Source organism: Mus pahari, chromosome 14 (genome assembly GCF_900095145.1).
Source record: "Mus pahari chromosome 14, PAHARI_EIJ_v1.1, whole genome shotgun sequence".
NCBI lineage: Eukaryota > Metazoa > Chordata > Mammalia > Rodentia > Muridae > Mus > Mus pahari.
In genome coordinates, this window is record NC_034603.1 from 40,793,750 (window position 1) to 40,809,112 (window position 15,363).

General features: G+C 51.3%; 1 protein-coding gene and 1 long non-coding RNA gene across 2 annotated transcripts in view; one reads left to right on the forward strand and one right to left on the reverse strand.

Annotated features, from left to right (window-relative positions):
* Positions 1 to 11,767, forward strand: part of P2rx1 (purinergic receptor P2X 1) — a 16,480-nt gene extending 4,713 nt beyond the window's left edge. Inside the window, exons 2-12 of the mRNA XM_021212956.2 lie at positions 4,578 to 4,725; positions 4,943 to 5,014; positions 5,407 to 5,476; positions 5,654 to 5,750; positions 6,069 to 6,149; positions 6,397 to 6,538; positions 9,007 to 9,134; positions 9,462 to 9,552; positions 9,947 to 10,012; positions 10,376 to 10,477; positions 10,617 to 11,767. Coding sequence (XP_021068615.1) covers positions 4,578 to 4,725; positions 4,943 to 5,014; positions 5,407 to 5,476; positions 5,654 to 5,750; positions 6,069 to 6,149; positions 6,397 to 6,538; positions 9,007 to 9,134; positions 9,462 to 9,552; positions 9,947 to 10,012; positions 10,376 to 10,477; positions 10,617 to 10,682 — 1,063 coding nt within the window. The 3' untranslated portion in view covers positions 10,683 to 11,767. The remainder of the gene's footprint in view (positions 1 to 4,577; positions 4,726 to 4,942; positions 5,015 to 5,406; positions 5,477 to 5,653; positions 5,751 to 6,068; positions 6,150 to 6,396; positions 6,539 to 9,006; positions 9,135 to 9,461; positions 9,553 to 9,946; positions 10,013 to 10,375; positions 10,478 to 10,616) is intronic.
* A 658-nt stretch (positions 11,768 to 12,425) lies between these two features.
* LOC115065377 lies at positions 12,426 to 15,363 on the reverse strand. Its single transcript, XR_003845168.1, has 3 exons — positions 15,168 to 15,363; positions 13,021 to 13,086; positions 12,426 to 12,616 (listed from the first exon to the last, which is right to left on the reverse strand). It is a non-coding gene; the product is annotated as an uncharacterized LOC115065377 (long non-coding RNA).

Consider the following 15,363-nt stretch of genomic DNA (forward strand, 5'->3'; position numbering starts at 1 on the left):
GGGATTTGAACTCTGTACCTTTGGAAGAGCAGTCGGGTGCTCTTAACTGCTGAGCCATCTCACCAGCCCCGAGAGCTATTTTCCAAACAGTCCCATTGCATCAGAGATGCCTATGAGATGTCTGGTGTGGAAGGTGGATGTGGGTCTCAGGTATATTGATTGCCTCTTTGGCAGCTGAGACAAAGTGCCTAACAGGAGCAGCCCAAGGCAGAAGGGGTTTGACTCGTGGTTTGAGGATCCAGTCTATCATGATGGTGAAGGCATGGTGGCGGTAGCTCTGACTGTGGTGGCAGGAACTGGGATGGCCAGTCTCCCTAGCCCTCAGTCAGGAAGCAAGGAGAATGCTGGCTTGCTTTCCCCTTCCTATTCAGCTCACAACATGGTGCTGCTCCCATTCAGGGTGGGCATTCCCAGCTAAGTTAAACCTTCCTCACTGGGGGTGTAGCTCAGCTGAGATAGTATCTGCATAGCATGCACCACGAAGCCCTGGATTCCATCCCCAGTACCCATAAACGTGGGTGGATTTGCATCCCTGCGTGCAGGTGGAGGCAGGAGTTCAAGGTCATCTTCAGCTACACAGAGAGTTTGAGGCCAAGCAGGGATGTTTGAAACTTTGTTTCAAATGGTCTAAACAACAAAGCCAAGTTCCTCTCCAAAAAAAAATTAGCTTATTGCTTTTGGGTTCAGCCTCCTCCAAGTTCTCAGGACAGAGACAGATATGAGGCTAGGTTCTTCGCCAGTATATAATAGAAATGACCCAGGTGGCCTAGTTTCCAAAAGAGCTTGTATTCCCCCTGTGAGACCTCAGGATCTTGGTCCCCACTGGATGTATTTCTCTTAGCATTCTTATCTTCTAAATTCCCACCAGAATGGCCTATTAAGCTCTGCTTACAGCATCCAAGGACTTCTGTAGCCCACAGCTCCAAACTCTTCTACAGACCAGTTTCAAAGGCCTATGCTGTACATGGTCAGCCTTATCTAAGCAATGGCCCCATTCCTCAGTACTCAGATCTGCACTGGGAAAGGTCCTCTACAGGAACACTGACAGAATGTATGTGTGGCATAGAAGGGGAGTCACTAGATGGACTTACACAATAGATATGGGCCAGGTAGTTTAACTACAGCTCTCTGCATGCTGGAGGGGCGGAAAGCCTGGGAGCGATCAGTCCATGAAGCTGGATACCTCAGGACTCCCAATATGGTACTGGAGGCCTGGAAGATTCCTAGAGAGTCACTAATTCTCGGCTCACACTGCAAGACCAAAGAAGGTAGGGCCCGATGTCAGCGGAGAATGTCGGCTGCAGCAACAGCACACACTCTAGGAGGAAGTGAAGGCAGACAGGCCACACTGCTTTTTCTCTGACTTCTTTACCTCTGGGCCCGTTGGAAGGTATTGATTGCTCACTCTGAGTTAACTTCCACTCTGTGGGCAGGCCCTGAGGCGAGTCCGCTAGGTGAGTCCAGATGCAGTCAAGCTGAGGATACCAGCACAGAGCACTAGAGATGCAGGCATCTGTACAGCCTTCTTGAGGGCAGGCTCTTGGGTTTTGCTCACTCCTGTGGTTTTAGTGTCAAGAACAGTGCCTGGCCCAGAAGATGGGCTTGGTACATACATGTTTGTTGAATGGCTAGCTAGATGCGTGGGGCTGAGTTGCAGGGCAGAGAGAGCATAGAAGTGGGGGTAGATCTTGAGGCAAGTGTACCTGCAGCAGCTCACTCTTGAGGCAAGATCTCACTCAGAGCACTGTCCTGGGCTGAGAATGGAGGCCCTGGGAACAGGGAGGATCTGATGAGAGAGTTTCATTTTCATGTGTCTATGGCACACCAGGTACTTTGCTAATTTACTTGAAGAGAACTCATAGAACCCTCCCCAGGCAATTACCAAGATGTTTTCATCTTTGTGGGCCCGGCCTGTGCATACAGTCTTGTTAAGGATTTGCCGAGTGGGCAGTACCTTCGACGAGGTAGGGCAGCCTCTATTTTACTGAGAAGGTTGGGGGCTCAGAGAGGTTTAGTCTCTAGCCTGAAGCCATACATCTGGCATGTCTAGTAAATGGGCCACTTTACTGTGTGTCTTCTTCCCAAGGACCTTTTGAGAAGGGATCCCCAGGAGAGCTGGAGAGACTGGCAAAGGTCATTGCTGGAAGGGGAGGAGCTTCTGAAGATGGCAGTGTCTTTGACCTCAGACCTCTTTGATGGCCTTTCCAGAGTGGTAGCCATAAGGCCAGGCCAAGGCATGGCTTTGGAGGAGATGGCTCCACAGTTAAGAGTGTACACGGCTCCTGCAGAAGATCTGAGTTTAGTTCCGAGCAGGCAGCTTACACTCACCTGTAATTCTGGCTTCACAGGGGTCAATGCCTTGTCTTAGTCTTCATGATTATCTATAGTTAAGTGTTCATACACACACACACACACACACACACACACACACACACACACACAGGAGTTAAATATAAACTCTTTCTAAAAGACATAGCTTTGGAATGACAGGCCTGTTGCTGGCATGCCAAAGCTATTATTATCAGAACTGAGGTCACAAATGCCAGATTTGACATTTCCTTTTGACCCCCGAGACCAGCAGACAGACACAGCCCAGAAACTGTGTAATTGGTCCTAACCCATAGCTGGGGCAAAATTGGAGCTCCTGGAAGACACACCCACACCAGTACTACGCAACCCTGGGTGGAGGCTTCCAGTCTGCGTCTGCTCCTGTCTGGCCTCTGACTTTCGGGAATGGGGCATCCTCAGACTTCAGATTCTCCACCCGTTGTGTAATGTGTTGCTACTGGGCAAAGAGAGAAACTGGGGTTCTGAGGATGGAGATGTGAAGGGGAGACCAGTGGCTTCTCTAGGAGGGCTTTAGAGTGTGCAGCAACCCCCTTCCTCCACAGCAGCCTCTTTAAGCTGGGGTGCAGAGCAGAGGCCTTACTGCAGAAAGGGACCATGGGAGAGAGAAACCTCTCTTCCTGAAAGGTTGGCTCCCAGCAGGGCAGCCTGGCAGGCAGAACCTAAACCTTTGTTGGGATTCACCTGTTGCTATTTAGGACCTGCAGAGGGCAGCAGTGACCACACTTAGGCTTCTAGATAGGGGAGGATTAAAGTAGCAATACAGAGGTCCAGCTGCTTCCCTGGAGCCCAGGATAGAGAAATGACAGTGATTCTGGGACTAAGGCTTGGAGAATCCTGTCTCCAGAGTAGATGGCTCTGAGCTCTTAGTCTAGGTAAGGTAATGTGTGGAGGGAGCAGAGCATACAGTCTACACTCCTCCAGTCTTCTCCCTGCAGAGGGCTATGGGTGATGTTCCAGTGGGCAACACATCCTAAAGCTACACAGTCTCTTCTAAAGGAAGAGGTTATCCTCAGATAGAAGTGAGATACAAAGTTTCCAGTGTATGCAACAGAAAGGAAACCTAAGCTAGTTCAGACAATTGGAAGAGACTTCATTGGCTCATGTTGTAGGATAGTCCAGAAATTGGGTTTTCCCCCAAGGGCTCTCTGTCTTCTGGTTCCGTCCTCAGGTTCGTGCTTGGAGGTGGCAAAAATGGCTGCTGGTGGTGTGGGTCTCCCAGGCACCTCAATTAGCCAACCACACAGAGGAAGTAAATCCTTGTAAATTTTTCCTAGTAAATCTCAGGGAGAAAAGAAAAGAAAAGAAAAGAAAGAAAGAAAGAAAGAAAGAAAGAAAGAAAGAAAGAAAGAAAGAAAGAAAGAAAGAAAGAAAGAAAGAAACGTGGCTTTGCTACTGACACTCCTTTAAGGGCAGACTCATTTCTGCCAGAAGGGTGGGATATTGATTGGCAAGCCTTGGCTATGTGCCATCCCTGAGAGTGAGGTCAGTCCCACTGAACCTCCTTGAGTAAATGTGAAACACTCACACAACAATTTGGGGAATGGGGCGGGATTCTGAAAAGTGGGGGTTACGGTCTCTAGAGTCCCACATCCTAGCTTCACCACACACACACACACACACACACACACACACACACACACATACTGTTCTTTTCCTTCCTTTCTAAATAGTAACGACAACTCACAGCCTTTGCTAGTGCCAGCTAGCATCCTAAGCAACTTCTTTGCATTAATACACTTAACAGACTAGTACTAGTGTTATTCCGCTTTATAGATGAGGAAGATGAAGAAGCTATTCCAAAGTTCATGGCACTGAGGAGCAGCGCCTGGAGGCAAAGCCCGGGCAGTCCTCATACTTTGCTTGGAAGTTGCGTGGAAAGAAACAGAGTATTGGGAAGGAGGACGGGGGTCAAGAGCTGACCAGCTGGCCCTAGCAAACAACTCTTGGAGAAATGATTAGGAGGGACAGTCAGTGGATTGGTCTCCACCTTGGTGGAGATGGAGTGGTGGGAAATTAGGCACGAGCCAGTAGGGGGCAGCAGGCAAGGCTGTCTTGGCTCCAGCCTGGGAAACTACTTGTGAACCAAAGAGATTCAGAAAGTATCTGAGGTGGACACTAAGATGCCAGAAAAGGCAGAGACCTTCCCAGTCACTTGCATCCTCTGATGTTCTGTCTAACAGTGCACAGACCCTAACTCCCTTGTTTCCCCTGGTGTTCCCACTCAACAGGTGGGTGTTTGTCTATGAAAAAGGATACCAGACCTCAAGTGGCCTCATCAGCAGTGTGTCAGTGAAGCTCAAGGGCTTGGCTGTGACCCAGCTCCAGGGCCTGGGACCCCAGGTCTGGGATGTGGCTGACTATGTCTTCCCAGCACACGTAAGCTGCACCATCCTTCCACCCATAGGCCCCGGCTTAAGGCTCTCTGAGGGACCAGTCCAGCTTCCCGCTCTCTGGGCCTCAGTCTGCCTTACTGTGTGACTCTACCCTGATACCATGGGACGCGGTATCTGCTGGGTGTTAGGTGGGCTCCAGTGCCCTTCTGGGGTAGTGTCTTACCAATTCTCTCCATCACCCCTCTGCCCTTCACTTCCAGGGGGACAGCTCCTTTGTAGTTATGACCAATTTCATCGTGACCCCTCAGCAGGCTCAAGGCCATTGTGCAGAGGTGAGGACCCCACTCTTCTGCACCCACAGGGGAGATTTGGGAAGATAACTTAATGGAATCCCTTTGGGCCTTGGCGGTAATGTGAGATGGGTTTTCTGATTATGATGTAATGTTTGACAGAGTCATATGAAATAACCCTCAGATTCTGATGGTGCCATTGCTGGGCACTGGGCCTCTCCATCCCAACCTCCACTCCCCTGACAGTGGACACTGGCACTTGTCAGCTGGGCAGAGACGTAGGATAAATGTGGGAGAAGGAGGCTGTGAGCAGGGGTCTCCTATGGGATAGGAGCTTTTGCTCTATGTCTACACTGTGGCCCTGGGGCATAGGAGAGGGTCCTCCTTAGGACCACACCACAGGGTCTGGGGCCAGCAGCTCTCCCATCCCCCAGAACCCAGAAGGTGGCATATGCCAAGATGACAGTGGCTGTACTCCAGGAAAAGCAGAAAGGAAAGCCCAAGGTAAGACCCTGTCACCCTCCACAGCCACCTTGCTGTGTCTGCCTCTCTCTGTACCCCACACCCCACCCAGCTGCTCTCCACTGAGAGAGCCTATGCCATTCTCATCCTGCCTTTCACCTACGCTGAGGTGGAAGCCCAGAACCGGGTGGGAACCCAGGGGTTCCTGTCTCCCTACAGGTATTCGCACAGGCAACTGTGTGCCCTTCAATGGCACCGTGAAGACATGTGAGATCTTTGGCTGGTGTCCTGTAGAGGTGGATGACAAGATCCCAAGGTAACCAATGTCTTCTCCTTCAAGGGAGCTAGGGACAGGGCTCAGGCCCACAGATGTCTGAATCTGGCAAGAATGGGTTCCTTATATTTCCGATCCCACCCCTTGGCCTATCCATGTGGCCCAGGCCCAAGAGTCTCCCCGGCCTAGGAGCCTGTAAGCCCTCGTTCCATCTATAGCATGGCCACTCCAGCCCCACTACACATCAGTGCGCTCTGCAGGAGGAGCCCTGCGCCCCCCCCCTCCCTGTTCCCTCTCTCTGTTCCCTGGGCATACAAACACTCCTGGGGAAGGGCACTGAGTGAGTGCTGTCTCCCCCAGCCCTGCTCTTCTTCATGAAGCTGAGAACTTCACCCTCTTCATCAAAAACAGCATCAGCTTTCCACGCTTCAAGGTCAACAGGTTTGTGGCAAAGGAGGGCAGAGATGCAAGTGGCTTGACACAGCTGCCGTGGCTCTCAGCACGGTGTCTCCCTTCTTACCGGCTGCTCACACCCTGGAGGCAGCTTGCTGGCCCGTCTCCTGGAGAGCAGATTTCTCTGAAGGAGGGATACTCTATTGAGTTCTTAAGGGCTCCTAGTGCTGAGCGAGCGAAGTGAGCCCCCTCTCGGCTATCTGGCACATGGCTGCTACCCATGCCCTCCACACAGGCGCAACCTGGTAGAGGAGGTGAATGGTACCTACATGAAGAAATGCCTCTACCACAAGATTCTACACCCGCTGTGCCCAGTCTTCAGCCTTGGCTATGTGGTGCGAGAGTCAGGCCAGGACTTCCGCAGCCTTGCTGAGAAGGTATGGATGGGATGGGGCGGTGTCAGCAAGGAGAGGACAAGTGGGTGTCACAATACAGGCTGCCAGCCCCATTCTGCCTCTCCCGGCACAGGCCAAGTGTGTGCATGCAACTGTCCCCTAGTACAAATCTCCCGAGGGTCCTTTGCTGGTCCTCCTGATCTGAACCTGCCACGGAGGAGGGGGTGCTAAGAATGAAGAGATGTGGGCAGACAATGTCACTTGGATGTTCCATGATTTCTTCCTTCCTTATTTCCTTCCCCCCTTCCTTCTTTTTTCCCCCTTTCCTTCCTTCCTTCCTTCCCTTCCCTTCCCTTTCCTTCCTTCCTTCCTTCCTTCCTTCCTTCCTTCCTTCCTTCCTTCCTTCCTTCCTTTTGTCCATCCTTTCTTCATTCCTTTTTGTTGTTTTGGGTCAGCGTCACCCTATGTAGCCTAGGTTGGCCTTAAACTCCTAATCCCCCTGCTTCTGCCGACTCAATGCAGCGTACGGGTGTGTGTCACCACACCCAGTATGTCTTTTCATCTTTTCTGCTGACAATGGGCCTCACAATGCTCAGTAGTGCATCCTAACACTGAGCTGTATTATGGCCTAAATCACTGGGGTATGTTGTTTTTGTTGTTGTTGTTTTGTTTTGTTTTGTTTTGTTTTTCTTCATGGTGGGGATGGAACTCAGGGATTCCAGGGATGTCCCCTGGATTCCAAGACCACGATCCCTTTGTAAGGTTCTCAAAGATGCAGCCTGGGTTCAAATCCCACTCTACCTTCCAGCCAGAGTGTGCCCTCAGATGGGTCTCTTAAGTTCAGCATGTCTGAGAATTGTCACTAAAGACACTAATAGCACCATTCCTCCCAATGGGGGTGCCATGACGATCAGTGAGTATGCACCTGCTAGTTAGCCCTTCAGCTCTGCCCTGCTGGGACAATCCTAGACTCAGTTCTTGCTGGATCCTTCTTGTGCCTGCTTCTGCAGCTGCCTATGTGGAAATGGTAACTAGTCTTTTTTTTTTTTTTTCCTGTGAGATCACCAACATGCCCCACTTATGACACTTGTGTATGGCAGAGGTCTGCAGATGTTTGCTTTCATGACCCACATGGAGGTGGAAGCCCCCAGACAGTGGTTAACTGTAGATGTTCAAGCATCAGTTTGCCTGATCCTATAGGGCTGTCATGCTTTGCAATCTGCCTGTTTCTAGAACCCACGCCTGCCCTCACCCACTGAGAGGTCTGGATCTCTGTTCCCGCCTCCCCGATGAGTGGCTCAGCTCCCTGCCCACTTCTCTAATCACCTCTCCACTCTTGGCCCGAGCCACCCACCTGTCCTGTTCCTTGCCTCCCTTCTCTTTCTGAAGTGTTTTCTGCCCAGACTTCACAGGGCCGTTCTAGTTCAAAGGCTGCCTGCTTTTTCTCCCACAGCACTGTGACTTGAGCCAGGAACTGAGAAACAGTGATGAGTGCCAGGTGGCTCTGTCCCCTTGGACCTGACAGTCTTAGGGGAGAGATGTCAATAAGTAATCACACAGAATACACATATGACAAGCCAGGTGCTCTAGCACACACCTGCAATTCCAGGCAGAAGCAGGAGAATCACAAGTTCAAGGCCAGCCTAGGCTACACAGTAATACCCAGTCTCGAGAAACCAATGAACTGGAGAGATGGCTCAGCAGTTAAAAACACACACTGTCCTTCCAGAGGACCAGCACCTATACCAGGAGGCTCACAACCTACCTATAACTTCAGCTTCAGGGAACCCAATGACCTCTTCTGGACTCCAAGGGCACCCATGTACATGACAGTCATTCACACAGATACATACACGAGTAAAATGAAAAATAAGAAAAACCAGTCAATCCACTAAGCAACTAAAACCAAAACCAGACAAGTGTCCGAAAGAATAACAAGGGACATATTTTAAACTGAGGTGGTGGTGAGAGAAGCCTTCAAAATAAATGGCCAAATAATGAGACAGAGCCAGATATGTGAAAGAAGAGCAAGGACAAAGGCCCTGTGGTGGGAAAAACTTGCTGTATTCTAGAAGTGACCGCTCAGTGGTGGGGGAGGGGGGTGAGAGCAGAGATGGTGACAGACCTCAGTGTCCCTTCTTAGATACAGAATATCCTCTCTGGAGATGGCACAGGTTGGGGACAAGGTGGCCAAATGGGTGGTGCTTGGCTGAAAGCCTAGCAATTTGAATTTAATCCCTAGTCCCACATGGTAGAAGATGAAAGTCCATCCTTGCAAACTGTCCTCTGACCTCCACAGGCATAATGTACACAGTGTGTATGTTATCTACACACAGAACTAACAGTACAAAACAATGTTTCAAGGGGAGTCCAGAAACCATCTAGAAGACACTTTTTGTTATTGCTAGTTTGTTGTTTTCCTCTTTTAAACGCATGAAGCCATCTTGCCAGTCTGGACGGGAGGTTTAGAATCCTGAAGCCCAGAACTTATGTGCCTGTGTCCCTGACAGGGCGGGGTGGTTGGCATCACCATCGACTGGGAGTGTGACCTGGACTGGCATGTACGGCACTGCAAACCCATCTACCAGTTCCATGGACTGTACGGGGAGAAGAACCTGTCTCCAGGCTTCAACTTCAGGTACCTGACGGGCCCCTGCCTATTTCTGGAATGACATGGGTTGATAAATGTTCCCAGAGAGGACCAGGGCACCCTAGCTGGCCTCCATCCCATGTGAGTTGCCAAACAGGAAGCTACCAGGAAGCAAAACATTAAATGCTCAAGTTCCCAAGCCTGGGTCTCTACCCCTTGGAGTTCTGTTTGGTGGGAGTCAAGAAAGGGCTGAACTCAACTCTCCTGGACAGAAGCCCACCATTCTCCTTGAGCAATGCTGGAGGGTCCCTTCCTAATGCTCAGGCACACAATGTGCTCTGTCACCTTCTCCTGCTACCTGTCCGTCACCCCTAGATTTGCCAGGCACTTTGTGCAGAACGGGACAAACCGTCGTCACCTCTTCAAGGTGTTTGGGATTCGCTTTGATATCCTTGTGGATGGTAAGGTAAGTGTCCCATGTAAAGGGATGGCTGCCAAGGCTCCTTCCTGCTTTATATGTCTATTGTTATGGATGATATGAAATGATATGATATGATATTGTTATGGATGATATGATGGGATGGGTGTGTTCAGAGATCTGCTTTTACTGACCATGGATATAAGTGATGACCTGGCCAGGCTTTGAGCCACTACCATGGCTCTCCTACCATCCCTTGGGTCTAGGGGAGCAGGGTTAGGGTCAAAGCTCAGGTTTACTGACCTGGAGCTGGCTCTCGGGAGAGCCGCAGCCCTGGGCCACTGGTAGCAGGAATAGTGTGGAATTGTAGGAGGAGGGTTTGACCTTTCCTAGCTGGGCTTTTTCTGTTGACCTGGCTCTCCCCTGGGCCCTGCCCAACCAGGCTGGGAAGTTTGACATCATCCCTACTATGACTACTATCGGCTCTGGGATTGGCATCTTCGGAGTGGTAAGTACTGGGGATGCATGTTTGCTGTCTGGCATTTAGCTGCTCCTCTTCTACACTCAGTAGCAGAGCCCCAAAACATGACCATAGCTACCTTTCATGAGTGAGACAGCAGCTGCTTTCCCAACCCTAGAGAAACGGTGTACCTGGGGAAACTGAGGCTCAGTGTTAAGGCAGGAGAGAGGTAGGATAGGTTGACTGGGTCCCAGCAGGGGCTTGCAGCACCTTAGCCTGTCTTCAGGAAACTAGGGTCTAGAGTGGCAGGATTTAGCCAGGACCACACTCAGTGGGGACCAATGTAGGACATGGAAGATCTGTATCTGCCCCAGATTCCCATTCTCCATCCCCGCCCCTCCTTGTCCTCAGGCCACAGTTCTCTGTGATCTCTTACTGCTCCACATCCTGCCTAAAAGGCACTACTACAAGCAGAAGAAGTTCAAGTATGCGGAGGACATGGGGCCCGGGGAGGTAAGTGAGCTTCACTTTCCTGAGCTGCCTTCAAAGACCTCAAGCTTGTCCACGTGTTAGCAGGCGCTGTCCTGCAGGGCTTGGTGCTGCAGGGCAGTGCTTCTGGGGCCCGACTTGCATTCCCTCATTGCATACACAGGGTGAACGTGACCCCGCGGCTACCAGCTCCACTCTGGGCCTGCAGGAGAACATGAGGACCTCCTGACCTTAGTCTTGAGCTCCGGACTTGACTCAGTGTGTGGCTTCCGGCAAGGGCTGGTGGCTTTGAGCCAGGGCAGAGGCCATTCCCAGAGGCTATCCTGCAAGGCAGATACCAGTTGCCCTCTGGTTCAGGCAAGACATTGGAATCCAGAGCTCTGGGTCCAGTTCCACACTTCCCCTCCTGAGGGATGGCCCCTCCAGTTTTCGCTACTCTGGGTCCCTATGGCTGGGTGGGTTCCTCACACACCAATACCCTTGCTTCGTGCTTATGGCTCAGGCTGCCACTGTCTAGCCCACAGCCTCACCTGCCTGGATTTGGGCTTTTCCACATGGTAGCCACTAGCCAGATGTGTCAGTTTGAACTTAAGTTAATTAAAATACAATAAAAAAGATGGCTGGGTTGAACTAGTTACGGGGACACTTTTGGCCTTGGACTGCCATCCCGGATAGCACCAGATGTTTTCATTGTAGGAAGGTCTGAAGGAATTCCCTGGAAGGCTCACCAGTGGTGCGGGTGCCTGATACACACCCCACCTCCTCCTAAAATAGAAACACAAGGCACTTTGTAGCTGAGGCTTAAGAATCATCTATCCTAGAGCTTTCTGACTGGTAAGCTCCCAGTCAGCCTTGGGTCAGCCTCAACTGGCAGGTGCAGGCCCTGAGTAGGGTCTCAAACACCCACAGCAAGTGTGTAGTGTTGTTCTCGTGCCACACAGGGATCACGAACCCCACCATGTGCACACACCCCTGGCACACATACAACCCTCCACCCCCACTGTGGGTTGGAACAGCTTGGGTGCTGCAGGCACAGCCATTTGAACACACCTACACTCCCAGGCAGGGACACACGGTCTCCATACAGTATCACCCCCATGGGGCGATGCTCTCCTTCCTGAGGGAGTCATACCAGACCAGCCCTTCAAGCCACTGAACCTTACTCAGCTACCTCAGGTGGAGATGTAACCCTGATGAATCCTGGCTCCTTGCCTGTGGCCCAGTCCCAGCTTCCACAGCCTGCCCAGCTTGGCTGGAATATGAGGGCTGAGGAGGCAAGGGGTGAGACACAATAATAAAAAGAATGAGGACAAATGACTGCGTTTATTTTTATTTATTTATTTATTTTGCTTTCCTTTCAAGCCTGTCTGAAGTTCGGTGTGCTTGCCTGTGAGATGCGCAGCTGCGCTGAGCAGCTGAGATCCCCGTGAGAAGGCTGGTGAGGGGTGCCTGGGCCAAGATGGGCCAGTGAGCCTACAGGAGTCCCTGAGCCCTGTCTCTGCACGGGACAGGACAAGGAACAAGCTCTTCTGGCTGTGGGGCAGTTGAACACACCAGAAGCAGCCTTGAGGGAGCATGGCTGAGGGAGGGGTTTGCTGTCCCAGGGATCTGGGGACACTTCCACGGACACGAGGCTTGCGGCTGGAGAATGGAGAAGGCCACATAGGCACACCCTCCAGCCTGGGCTCACCTCCAACCAGGGCTGCTAAGTACCTCCACCCCTGCTCTGTCTAGACCAGTCTGTCCAGCACAACTACTCATAGTGATGGATCTGTACTGTCCAACATGGTGGCCACTTGCCAAAGGTAGCCAGTGAGGGCTTGGAGTCATTTCACTTTTTAGTTTTTTGGTTTTTTTTTTTTTTTTAAAGCAATGCCTTGTTATATGGCCTGATTATGTGGCCTGATTTTGAACACATGATCCTCTTGCCTCAGCCTTTCAGATGCTAAGATCGCAGATACTCCGCACCATGCCCAGTGATGATTTACTTTCAATTTGCTAGAATAGCTGTATGTAGCTATTTTACATGTAGCGGCCAGCGGAGTGGACAGCATGCACCAGTCGTTCTCTCAGACCCTGGCCTTCTGCCAGCTTTCCCAGCCAAGAACCTTCCATCCTCCTCTTTTCCAGTCCCCACAGTCTGTGCCTACTGTTCCTTTCCCCCTGCATGGAAAGAAAAGAAAGTACCTCAGGACAAGACGGCCTCCTCTCTCTTAGCCTGTGCTCTGCACGTCTTCCTCTCTTGCCTCCTTCTCTGGCTCATGCTGCCCTGCAGAGCAGCCTACTCCCTCCTCGTTGCCACCCTTCCAGAAAGACCAGTTTGCCCTTCTCAGTAACTGGCCTCTCCCACCCACCCCCATCCCTTCCGGATGCCCTTGCCAAGGTCACCAGCAGAGTCCTTGATGTAAAAGCCACAGGGACACTTGGGCCTGCATCTTGCTTGGCTCCCAGCATTTAACAGTTGTTCAAAGATTCCTTATAGCGGTACCCCAGTGCAGCCTCTCTTGGTTTCCTGGCAGGCATGAAGTGCAGGGAAGAAGGCCTCTTGCAGCTCTCACATGGCTCACCCTATGTCCTTGGTAAGTGGCTTCTCTCCAAGGCTCCTCGGTGTGTCAGGGTACTGGTGGCAACCTCTGCTAGGGTTGGGGTAATACATGTGAAGTGCCCAAGGCAGTGCCTGGTACACATGATTGCTCATTGTCTCTGGAAATCACACACACACACACACACACACACACACACACACACACACACTCTGGCTGCCTATAATGAAGGTTGCATTTTGTGGTGGTAGGTTCCCCCCCCCCTTCTTTCCTTTTTTGTTTTGCTTTGCTTTGTTTCGAGATAGGGTTTCTCTGTGTAGCCCTGGCTGTTCTGGAACTTGCTCTATTGACCAGGCTGGCCTTGAACTTGGAGATCCACCTGTGTCTGCCTCCTGAGTGCTGGGATTAAAGGGATGCATCACCACTGCCCAGCACCTTTTCATGTTCTTGCTCTTGCTACCAGGTCTGGTTATGTGACAAAATTCAAGTTAGTGGGATGCACAGGGAATGTTCCGTGGCACTTTCTTTAAAAGAGCTACTGCTGGGGTAGAGAGATGGCTCAGTGTTAAGAGCACATGCTGTTCTTACAGAGGACCCAGGTTCAGTTCCCAGCACCCACACGGTGGCTCACAACTATCCCTAAGCACACACAGATGCACATATAAGGCATACATGTAGGGAAAACAGCCATCCACATAACATAAAGAGTTAGCATTGACCCTTCATTATTTTTCTCCATTCCAAAACCTGGAATGCATAAGTGATAACTGGCATTCCAGCCCCTATTCAGAATCACGAGGTCAAGGGCCATCTCCAGGGCTTCTTGGTTCAGGGAGTGGAGAGAGCCACATCTCAAAGGCTTTTGTGGAGCAGAGCCATCATACCAGCCCAGAACTGTTTTTCAAGGTTTCTATGTAGGATTTGTTGTTGTTGTTGTTGTTGCCTAGATCTTGAGCTGATCCTACTTGGGACAAGGATTTTAGTTAAAAAAAAAAAAAAAAAAAAAAGGCACTCAGTCCTCTCAGCCTTGCTTCGGTTGATCTGTTTGAGCCTTTCCACGACTCTACTTATGACTGTGGCTCCCCAAGGACTCTCAAAACCATCTCTTCAATATTGGGATATAGCTCAGTGGTAGCATCCTTGCTTAGAATGCAAGGAGCCCTGGATTCAATCTTCAAAACTGGGGGGAAAAATCTCTGTAGCCCAGCTCTTTCCTGAACTCCAGCCTTATAGATCCAATCTTCCAGTTACTGGGCCCAACTATTCATTCAACAAATACATGCCAGGCACGCATCAGGAAGTCAGGCTGTGCTGGGCAAATTCAGCACGACCCTTGCTCTCAAGAGTTCTTAGTCCAGACAGGACTCAGGTGAAGAGGCGCTGAGATCTGAGAAAGGGCCGCTGGCCATTCCAGGTATCCAGAAGGTCATGGGGAAGGCTTCCTGGCAACAGAGGCATTGAACTAAGTCCCAAAAGACAAGTGGGGTTTAGGCAGGCCATTGGTGAGGGATGAGTTATGGAGGGCTTGAGGGGCCCTAGTGGGAGGCAATGGAAGATGCTAAGAGGCAGCTCTCTGGTGTTGCTAGTGCCTGTCCTGGTTGTCCCAGAAAGGTTCATGGGAAGTGATACTGGATTGGGGTGAGGGATGGGGCTGCTGCATACTAATCAAGAGGAGGCATGACTGTGGTGGTCCAGTTCAGGGAGGGGCAGGAGGTGGAGATAGATAGAGAGACTTTAGGGATCTTAAGAGGCAGCATGGCAGATCCTTGTGCTACAGCCAGTTGGGTCAGAAAACCTGCTACACAGGTAACTCCTGGTTTCTAACTCCTGTTTGAGACAGAGACACAGGTGAGACCAGGTTGGAGATAGAAACATGGGTCTGAGTTTGAGGCAAGCAGTGACGTGGGGGATCTCCAACAGACTAATAATAGCTGGATCGAACCAAGAGTCTGTGAGGGCATTACCACAGTCAAGGCCACTTGGTCCTGGAGGGCTTTTTTCCATTCCCTCAGCCCAGCCAAGTCGCCTCCTGCTCCTCTCCAAACCTGAGTGCCGCCCCACCCCAGCACTCTGACGAATCTCCCTCCTCCTTCCCTCCCCCAACCCCAGGAGAACATTCAACTCCAGGCCCTTCTCCCAGGGCCTCCACCTAGCCTCTCCTTGGTACGCACCGGGCCTCATCTCGAAGGAGGGATGGATGCTCTTGCCTCTAGAGACTAGGACACCGGATTGAGGACTCCGGATTGAGGAAAAGCATCGTACGCTTCAGGCCAGGCTGAGGGGCCCACGACGTGGCCTGAGGGACGTCGGGTTCCCCTAGCCTGCTTGTCTGCGGGCGCTGGGGGCGTGACGCGTCGGGCCCCATCC